Here is an 11652-nt window from a genome sequence, read left to right as displayed (position 1 = left end):
GGGTTAACAAACAACTAATGCTGCTTCATTGAAATTACACCAGATTGGCTGCAGACTACAGACAATGAAAAAGGTTCAGTGGAGAAACAGCACATGGCCACATGTCATTGCAAAGAAAGACAGACTGATACAGAAATGTATGGCCCTCAGAATCTATAAACTCTAAAAATAAATATTGGATTGTAATCTGTGCTCTTATGCTGCGTTCCAGAGCCAATCCAAACTAGTTGGACGTGGGACTTATCCTACCTCCAACTAGAAAAAGTGCACTGGAATACCTGTCGAAGTGGGACCTCCTACTCGCGAAGTCGGGGCTGATCGTCCTACCCCAACTTCACCAAAATGACGTCGGAGAATAATGGCGGCGCCCATGGAGTCACACGAATAGGTTATAAACTTTACTTTTCTGCGTGTAGAGTTGTTTTAGACACAGCAATTTTATCACAACTTGTTTTTCATGTTATGGCGTGAAATTATGTCGTTGTTGTTATCCATTAGCATGAAGATATGTAGGGCTACAGTAAAAGTATACTCATGACGTTATATGTATCGCTTTTACATTTACGGATCGCTTGTTTATGTAAGTAGACTGAATTGCTGACAGTCAAAATGCCTCTTCAAACATAAATCTAAAGCACCGTGATCGTCCATGTTTTCTAACATTCGACTTCAATTGCTGGAACGCTTTGTAGTAGGAGATAGTACAAATCAGGTAGGATAAGTCCCACATCCCATTTGTTTGGATGGGCTCTGGAACGCAGCATTAGTGTGGTATTATGTATTTAGTATGTTTTTTTTATTATGTATTATTTACTACAGAAGATAACTGACCTGAATGAATGAGAACACTCACAGAGAAATTAAAGATACACAATAGCATGACATAATCACTAAACTTCATGTTGTGTTGTTGTTCCATTCTTAATAGGGCCGAACAACCACTGACAATATGAATGGTGTCAATCTGCTTTTTCCCAGGTATACTCGCTGACTGTAGTGTGCAAGTGGCTACAGTGACCCAGCTCACATTAAGCAGAGAGGTTGAAAAAGGTGCAACTCAATATACTTACCCGTCTTATTGCCAGTGTAGTCCTAAATGTCGCTGTAAATGCTGAATTCAAATAGGTATGTTAATGTACCTACTCTGGATGCATCATTGGACACAAACATATTAGGTTTCACTCACAACACAACTCATGAATAAGATATTGTTTCTTTGGGGGCTGGCCTTTCCATGTGTCACAGAGTGGATAGAGTAGCGCTTTATGTCCAAGAGGGCGCTGGTGCAGACATTTCTGCTCCCTCTGCAAATGAGGATCACTTTTGGTGTTGCTACGGTGGTCACTGCAGCTTTCACGTGTGTCCTTTGACATCCTGAAAGTTTCAAACAGAGGATGACCCACTGCAGTGACGGCGAGAATAAAGAGCAGAGCGATGACAGAGCAGGAAAACTGAAGAAGAAAAGTACGGGAGGAAAGCATGTGTCTTTCCCACCTGATGAGCAGATAGTATCTGGGTTTGCTGAGCACAGGGATGCTGATAGAACGGGTAAGCTGCCGTTTAAAGCTATAATCCATGTTCTAAAACACCTTTTTTGTCAAATTCATCTTTACGACCTAATAGCCAACAGTTAAAACAATTCAGTGTGTGTAGCCCTTGTAAAATGTATTTATTGGCTGGTATACCTGTCCCTCACTGTGTGATACTGTGTAGGAATGAGCCGATATGATACTATCGATACTGGTCGTAAAAATCACTTGATTGGATACTGATAAAAGACAATTGCCAAATCTGATATGATCCAAAAACACAAAATATCACAAACATGCTTTACTTGTTGTAGTGTAAATGAGTCAAGTGAGTCAACTTTTTAGCCGAGTCATGTTATTTATTCTTTATAGAGACAGAATATGTTCATCATGATAGAAATCTTCAAGTCAGACGATAACGAAAGTTGTTAAAACAAAAAACCCATTTCACATATCTGAGGTAAAACATTCAAAGATATTATATGTGTTATGGCTCCGAGTGTGTTTATGTGACACTTTTATAAATCAATTTTTTTTTGCTTTATTGAAGACAATCACATTGCCATCATTTTGTCTCGGATTACTGCGCGTGTTTTTAAAAGTGGATTTGAGTCAAAAGGGGAAACTATAGTATGGATATTTTGATTGATTTAATAAATGAGGAGAAGAACTTGATTTTCTTTGTCATCTCTAAAATGTATAAAACTAAATTGCAACTCTGCAGCTTTTTTATTGATACATAAAATTAAAAAATAAAAATGTTTGCATGTTTCAGTCATTAAAAAAAACCTTTGTGGTCTCTTGCATCTGGAAATCATCATCCCCACAAGGCTATGGTTGATAAAGCGAGCTGTCTGATTGGTAGATTTATCATTAGACATTCAAATCCTTCTCACTTCTCACTGACTGCCATCTTCACACACACACACACAATAATGGAGCACGACTCACCGTATGGCGTTTCTGTGCCTCTTGAGCACTTCTGAATGGTTGCTGGTGGCTCACTGGGATGCAGTGAATGATTGCATTCCTTTTTATTTCAGCTGACAGCTGCCTCACCTTGACAGAGGTAATGGAGGCCTACCAGCAGAGCTGCACCAGACACCAGGTCCAACCACAAGCACACGTGCTGCAACAGCTTCAGGTACACTGCTCTGCTACACTGCTAGTTTGTACGTGTCACTAAATAGACTGTTTTTCGTTTCTTTTTGTTCATAAAAACGAGCCAAGTGAACTGTGAGATACTTCCGAATTTCACAAATTCAGTCCGATTTTAGACATTTGAAGTACTTTTTACTCAGGTGTGTTAATATAGTTGGTGAAAATGAACAAACACATTGCCTAGGTTTTGCTTGGGGAAAAAAGGATATGAGACACTCTATATTGCACATTCTTTTGCAGAGAGGCTATTCTTATATACTGTATGTTTAAACATAGTAATGGAAAAAGTAGCCGCAATGCTTTGTGTTCTAAGGGTTAAACGGATATTTCAGGTTGTTTAAAGTGTGGTTGTATGAGGTCCTGGCATATAATCAGTGACCGTCGAGAACCAGCTGAGAAATGAAGATTCACTCTCACTGATGACATGGTTGTGGGGAAAACAAAAGGGAAATATATAGAATTTAAGCAAAGGCCTCACTGAATTACAAATAAGCTGAATTACAGACATGATGCAAATTTTCCGCAGGGCGGGTTTTCATACAAAGTCAATGTACAGACGTTTGCATCATTCGCTTGAATTTTTTTTTTAAAAATCAACAAGGCTGCCACACCTGGAGCGCTACGACACTAGCAGTTTTATTTATAGAGACTGTTTAGGGAAAAGCTTGGAATAAAGACAGCGAGGAAGTTTTTGACCACAGCGTACTTATGTTTATCTTGCTATTACGCAGCTTTGTATGACTGGAAACTTAAAAAATAGTGTCACTCACTCCCAAATCACTCACTCCCAGCACCAAAGTTCAAAGAGAAGATTACGAATTACACAGTTGACTGCTGTCTCCATCAGTAATCATCAAATGTGTTATTTTGTGACTTTGGTGTAAAGGTGATTTTCTTTAAATTGAATGTACATGTATAATGTATGAAACAAACTTACCAAATGAGATCAGTAGATCAGTTCAGTCAGTTCTTCTTACCCTGCAAGCTGAAAATCTACATTCTCTCTATGGAATTTGGTGTAGGAGTGCTATACAACCTTCAGTTTCCAGTTGCAAAAGGCTATATACCCATGAGATAAAGACCCACGCACCAAATCTGTATTTCTTTGTGTCCATGTTGCCAGCCATGTTTTCACTTTAAAAACCTTGTACTATAACTCATGGGGAAAGAGGACTGAGGTTTGAGGACAAGAGACGGAGAGTTGGAACGAAAGACATTGAGCGTGGGATGGTGCCTGAGAACTGGGGACATGGGACAGGGGGAAGAAGGAGAGGGATGGGGTTCTGAGGCAAAGGGCTGATTGAATTGGAGATTATGAAGAAATCAATGTAAAAAGTTTTTTTTGTGAGTAATAGGTGGCAAATGTTGACTGCTCCCATAGAAAACCAGGTTTTATTTACGTGGTCACAGCTTTGCATGTCATGAGGCCAGTGTATGGTTTACTCATGAAGCTCCACTCACTGTGAGCGAATTAACATTCTGTGTTTGACATGTGAGTCTCACATCAGGAAATGCTAACGTCAAAGAAACAAAGAGAGCAAACAAAGTCCTCAGGTTGAGACTTTAAACTCCAGCAATTTTGAAGTATTGCTTTGAAAAGCTTTGTGTGCACAGCCCTGTTCTGATATGCAACGTCAGCAACTCTGCTCAGAAAATAACTGTACCGTGCAATGATATTATGGCACACCAGAGGAAAAAAAAAAATCAATATCAACACTATAACCTGGTGCAAGACCAAGAGAAATTAAATACCCACCACCTGAATCCTGTCTGTGTTTACTGCATCTGACAGTGGACATAAGAGTTAAAAAAAAACATATATAAAGTATATATGTGTGTGTGTGTGTGTATACGTATCTATATATTTACCCAATAACCCTGACACAGTTTGTACACACACATAATAAACCTCCCTGGATAATTAGCATCATTACAGTCTACACCCAAACAAACTGCATTCAGACTGACAGCAGCACTGCAGCCTCATCAATCACTGCAAAGAGAACAAGCGTGTTTGCATTTTGCTGCAACAGCGCTGTATTGTTTAAACGCAGGAAGTGAGTTTATTTTAATTCAGTATGAATGCACCATTCATAAATTCTAATTATATATAATACTTTTTCTTTCTGTTTTTCTGTTAATTTTCCAGGGGACTCACAAGTGTAAAACAATGTGCATAAAAAAACATATGCAACATAGCAGCCTATTCAGCCTACTAGTTTAGTCATTAGTCATATCATATGTTCTTAGTGTGTTTACCAATGTTTACCGATGTTTGAAGCCAATATCAGCCGGTACCAATATTGTGCCAATAATAGCAAATAAATATTGTTCTAAAGCTTGACTTGGAAAGAATAGTTCAATCGTAAAAGTTTGAATTCATATTTAAGTGACTAATTACTGACTGATAGAAAAGTAGTGTGCGGGATCCCTGATAATTGATATTGCATGTGATTATTATCATGAGAATTATTGATGTAAACTGCAACTGTGAAACTTCCTCGTAACTTTGCACACAACTGCTACTGTACACCACAACTGCATACATAATATACACTTTTTTTTATTCCATGACACACATACTGTATTCTCACTCTTCAGTAAAATAATCCCACATATTCTCTCATTGCCACACACGCAGTCTGCCATTTATAATTCATTTATTTCTTTACTTGGACGATGTAAAAGCATGCTGCGCACTATCCCGCCCCACTCTGCATACATTTTCACCAGAGATCAAGGGGAATTATTTGTGGAAAATGAGAGACTTAGCAGTGCTTACGCTCTGCATACATCGCCAGCGTATTATCTCTGAGGTGCTAATGAACCCAGTTGCATTGGAAACGAATGTAGGTGGTCCTCCTGAAAGAGTAAAATATGTATGGTTAAGCATTAGCTAAGAGGGGCAATATTTAGACCAAAAGGGCCGAATGTGAATGAATTCATAATAAGAGGATGCAAAACGAAGCGACGAACGCCTAAAGAGCAAATTTATTAAATTAGGTCTTTTCAAGCGAGGGGCGATTCCCCTGAGGAGCAGCACTGAAGACTATTTAAAGCTTTTTTTATTGCACCCTCGGGCCCCTTTGCACTGCTTTGAAATTTTGTAAGTGGATAAAACAGCATTGCTGTTGGTGACATTTTCATAGGAGTGGTAAACAATTATAGGGCTGGAGCCAGCGGGGTCTGAGGCCACCGTGCTTAAACTCTGTGATTCCACTGTGCAAACTACTGTGAAGTGTGTGTGTGTGTTTCTGTTCAGCTCATTCTGAGATTATAAAGGTAATTGGGGACGATCGAGCTCCGAGTGTACACATCTGCTGTGGCACCAAGGACGATCCTTAACTGCGGGGATTTCTAATCAGATTGAGAAATGACTGCGATGCACATTAGCAGCTAATGCAAGTGATAGTGTTGGATTCGACTTCCCCCAAGGACAGACAGTTATTTCCTGACTGATTGATCAATTATTATTACCTCTGCAGAAGAGGTTATGTTTTCATCTGTTTTTCTGTTTCTGAGCAGAATAACTCAAAAACTGAAGGACAGATTTGAATTAAATGATCTGGTTATTTGTCCAAGGATAAAATGATTAGGTTTTACAAAATCTGTATTTAGGACTGGAATTTTAAAATAATAATAATAATTTAATGTTTAACTTTGTAATAAAGAGGTATGTATTGTCACAACAGAAACAGAACATTCACAGAGTGCCTTATTTAGTTTTAACATAAATTAGAATTGAAACTGGAAACAGTTACCCTGTACATAATATATACATAAATATATATATTTGTCACTCAAATCTGGTTTTATAAATAAGTATGAATGGTAATATAATAAAAAAAAAAAGCACAGTTTTTCTTCTTCATTCTTCATAAATACTAATAACTATATTATTATTATTATTATATTATTAGTTAAAGAGTACACTTATTACATACACACATCACTGCCACAATCAGACCCAAATTAAAATTAAGACTTTAAATTTAATTGAAGTATTTACCTAATGGGGGACTATCACAGAGAGCAGTGTGGTTTCTAAATGAGAGAAGGGGAAAGACGGGAGCTGTGGTGAGGATGACCTTGGGGAATCTAGGAGTTAGACCATTGCAGGTCTATGCAGAAGCAAGACTGAGTGACAAATATTAGAATTTTGAATGTAATTGTGTATTCAATTAGGAAGCAGTAAAGTCACACAATGGGGTTGATACAGAGTTATATTATCATAAACCCATGGGAAATTAAGGTGTGAATGACTTTATTTTTGGATAAACATGTCTTGTATTTAACATTTTGGATACACACACATTTGGATAGACACTTGTGTGACTTGTTTGAGAGAGAGGATGACTCCAAAATGTCCGAACACAATGTGACAATATTTGGTTAGGGGACTTTGCTCAGACTTTTGACAGGAGCAAGAGGACCAAGTTAAATAAATTCAGTCATTTAATTGTAGGTAATTCATTGAAATCGGGAATTAGATGTCATCTAGGGGTGTATGGAGATTTGTTATTGATGAAAATTGTTTGGTGCGACTGGTATGTAAAACTGAGTGTCATCTGCATAATGAAACATTTGTTTAATTTAGCGAAACATTCTTACAAAATCAGAACAAAAAATCACACATTTTCCTCTGCAATATTTTTTTTTGTCAGGCCCATAGTTCAACATCCATACCTCTGTCGTTACTGTCTTAAAAAGCTGGGTAAACTGTTCATTACATGTGAATTTTGATGAAATCTCTCAGGGTTTATGATGATGACAATACAATGGTTGTTACAATTTTTACATATTTCCCTAAAGTCCCTCTTTCAGACTCACTGGCAGCAAGTTTTTATTTGAGATCGCTCACTGGGAAATGTCCAGTGTCTAGACTGGCAGAAGAAAACAGTCGAGTGTGAAAGAAAAAAACAAAAAAAACAATAGCCAATTGCAGAGTCATTTGACCCAAGAGTGAATACTAATAATTTAAATTCTCAAATGGATGTAAGTTGGCTTTTTTGACCAGCAAGAAAAAAGGCTTTATTGACTTATTTCACTTTTTAGAGGAAGATTACAAAAATGTGACGTATTCTCCAACTCTCCAAACACAAAGGGTATTTACTATACGAGTTTAAGTTCCTTCATGATGTTTGGAGAGTAAAGCTCGGAATTACTTGCATGTTGGCAAATCTTCTAATGAACAGCTTAGTGTTGTTTCCCTTGCAGATTATTCAGTTGAGTGGACTGAAGAGAAATCAATTACCACAACTTAACTTCCATGATTCATCCTGTACACAGTCAAGGAAGCAGGAGGGAGAAGAAAAAGAAAAGAAAAAACGGCCCCATACACAAATACCACATGTACATGCATGTGGTCATATTCAATTCCTATAAATATGATTTTCCCTGAGATAAATCCCTGCAAGAAAGAGGAGGAGGAGGAGGAGGAGGAGTGGGTGAGAAAAAAAGAGAATCCCTCCAGAAATGAGAAGACAAGAGAAAATCTGTTTTTACAGACCACCGCTGCTTTCTCAGCTCTTTTGATTAGCATTAATGTTGCACTGCGGAAGTCTGCCGGCACACACACACACACACACACACACACACACACACACACACACACACACACACACACACCCACACACACACACACACACACACACAGAGGGAGGGAGAAAACTATATCTGTCCCTGCCTCTGTAATTGTAAAGGGAACACTTTTTTTTTCTCCCCTTTTAAATTAAATGCATGCTGATTGTTATTGCCTCCCATCTCCCCCCACCATCCACCCCTGTGTACGTGGAATAGTTGTCGGCGAGGTAAATGTCACTAAGTAAGTGCCTCACTATTTTCCTTGGCAGTTGTTAGCAGGTTGTGCATGCAAAATAAAAAAAAATGCGAGGAGGAAAAGGGTTGGAGGAGTGTTCCAGCATTGCTCCTGAATGCGAGGGCTTATCTGGAAACAGCAGGGGAACCGGACATATGTCGCTCCTCTCATTATAGGCTGAGACGCCGTAAAGAGGCGCTTAGTGGAGCATTTGAAATGGCGTGCAGCCGCAGCTGTGAAGATCACATGCGTTGAAAGAATAAAAAAAAAAAGAAGACAGAATTGGGAAGTATGTGCCGCGATTAAATTTCACCATGGACCTGTTGCTAACATGTTCATGTCAGTCATTCCCACTGGTCAAAAAACCCATTTAATTTATTGGATTTGTCTCCTGTAGGCTTTGCTGCAGTAATGTGGTTCTAAAAAAACTGTGTCAAAACCCACAGATGGGTCGTGGTATATTGTTTTTTGGTCCCCAAACAAATCAGAAAAACAGAATGTCTTCCTCCATGTTGCTTATTGAAACAAACACCGTCACCATTTAATTTCTCGTGCAACGCCATCCAACACATTCACAATTAGCAAAGCTGTCCATGAATGTTTGTAGCAAATGCTACTTTTTACAACTCGGACATTGCTCAATGCTTTAATTTCATTTTACTTGATGTTATTAGCAAATTAAACTCATTCACTTCAAATTAATAGCCTCTTAAACTCTAAAATGATTGAGCTAGCTTCTACACACAAACACATTCTCGCATAACACTTTCTTTTTTTTAGGACACTCATAGACATAATTAATTCCCTAACCTCTTACCTTAACCATTGCAACTAAATGCCTAACCCTTAACATAAATCTAAGCTAAACCCAAGTCTAACCCTATCCTTTATTGCCAGTATCCTTTTAGGGCCTCTGCATGGACTTCCATTCATTTAGGCAGCCTAAATAATAGGCTATCCCTAACCTTTTTCTAACCTTATCCTTACCACAATTCAAATCTGAGTCCTGGTCCTTACAACATTAGTGTTTATGCCAGAAAAGGTCCCAATGAGGTAACAAACACAAGAACACACACACAAAGACACTCACTTAAGAAACACAGCAACTCCACAGCCTTGTAGTTTTTTTACAGGATCTTTCTTTAATGTTGTTTGGAAAACAGCGGGCATAACTGGGAAAAAAAAAGGATAAAACCTTGTCTACACGTAAAAGAGTCTATTTTACATTCTCCGCCTCTAATTGAATTGGAGCAGTAGCAGTTAAAGCGAAAGGGACGTGTGATGCACTAGTGGTGGTGCACTATTAGGCTGAATTGAATTTACATGGTCGGCTGGACACACAAGTAATATCAGAGCTTTTGTGAGTGGGATATTATTACAGACCGGCACAGACACCAGAGGCTCCGTGACCAAAATTAACATCTGTGAAAAGAAGTTCCTCATCGTAAGCATGTGTAGATGTGTCAGATTCATGCATATGTAAATTGTAAATATGCTAATCGAGTGAATTTTTCTCCCATTTTGTTTATTTGTGGTTGCTGTAGATTCGTGGCTTTCTCTGTACTGGGTCAGTTTTTGTGTGGCACTCACAATTGTCAGTGTTGTTTCTGGCAAATTAGGGGTTTTTGGTTTGCACTTGACAGACACACACACGGAAGTTCAGCCATGACTTAGGAGCAATCAGAATAGTAATATATGTGGCCAGCCATGGCAAATCTAACTGGAACAACTAGGCAGAGGGACATTTTGAGTTATTTACAGATTCTGAAAGTGTGATTTCTAATATAATAATATTTGAAAAAGTTGTGGTTATTTGAATGTAGGCACTCTCAAACTGCTTTAGGGAGAATTTTACCCTCAAACATTTACACCTTCTAGCCTTGTTTATGCTCACTCGTGACACTGCCTCGGGGCTCCGCAGACGGCACGCGACCTACAAGAATGCACAGAGGCGATGCTCAGTGTCTCTCTGTGTTTCACGTATTGGGACAGCCATCCCAGCTCCACCAGAATCACCAGGAGGGCATTTCCCCCCATGGGTCACCCCTCTTTCTGTGGGTTTGTCTTTTGCCCTTCACAAAGCAATCTCTCTTTTTTTTCCCACATCCTTTTCACGGCAAAAAACCATTATCTTTTTGTAAAGTGGTAGCAATCTCCTTCCATGAATTTAAGGCCATTTGACTGTTTTGGTGCTCTCAGACAGAAGAGTCATACAAATGCGGTGTACAAGTGGACCTGCTCGGACAAAACGAAGAAGTGGCGCACGCCGCAGCAAGTCACCTTTTGGAGCTCATGCGCCCAGTTCGACACAGGATATGGCGTCATTTTTGACGCGCGCCCGTCACACAACGGCGACCATAAACCTAGCTTCTGGGAGCCAAGAGACAGAATCATCACATGTGCATAGCACAACCCCCTCCTGATATAAGCTGTCAGTGAAACCACACCTCTCTGTATGAGCTACTTCTCATCACAGAAACTGGAGCACAGATAATATTTTTGTGAGCTACACTGCTACACAAAACAATACATATATACTACATAAAAAAAACTGGACATAATAACCTTTTAACATTTGAAATGAATAATACATAATATATTGTGCATCCATGTGCGTGTGTCCATTCTTTATGGATCCTCTTTGTAAAATATGAACATTCTGACACTTTATGGAGATCATTGTAATTATGAGTACTTTACTACTGCATTCTTTCATGTCTTTTAAGGGAAATCATTTTTTTTGTAAATGTATTAATCATGTTAATTAAGGGAATGATTTCAAACTATATTGTGTTGCACCTTGGTCTGTAATGTTATAACGAAGTTATAGGTAATCCTAGAGAAAACCAGGATTAAACAAGGCAATCAGAGATGACAGACTTTACCCCATTCATGCAAGAAGGCTCTGGCGGTCTCTGTTGGTCATATTGGCAAGTGCAAGTGCGGAAGCGCAAAAACAAACAAACAAACAGACAGACAGGCAGACACACAGAGCCACTACAAACAATACTTGACTCCCACTCCGTGCGGTAAAGTGATAATGAATATAAAACAGCAACAAAATAAAAAAGAGAAGGAGACAGACATGAGCATGAGCAGGAAAAGTTACACCAGATATTCTGAAATTCTCCTGAGTGTGACATT

General features: G+C 38.7%; 1 protein-coding gene across 1 annotated transcript in view; it reads left to right on the top strand.

Moving 5' to 3' along the window:
* Positions 1-1394: 1394 nt before the first annotated feature.
* LOC310942401 (uncharacterized protein) overlaps positions 1395-11652 on the top strand; it is a gene marked incomplete at both ends in the record, with an annotated part of 66246 nt that continues 55988 nt past the window's right edge. Inside the window, 2 exons of the mRNA XM_083907781.1 lie at positions 1395-1548; positions 2573-2673. Of these exons, the coding sequence (XP_083763907.1) occupies positions 1395-1548; positions 2573-2673 (255 nt within the window). The remainder of the gene's footprint in view (positions 1549-2572; positions 2674-11652) is intronic.

The sequence above is a fragment of the Microchirus variegatus genome, assembly GCF_963457635.1.
Source record: "Microchirus variegatus genome assembly, chromosome: 21".
In the NCBI taxonomy this organism is placed as follows: Eukaryota; Metazoa; Chordata; class Actinopteri; order Pleuronectiformes; family Soleidae; genus Microchirus; species Microchirus variegatus.
This window is presented reverse-complemented; position numbering and strand designations above follow the sequence as displayed.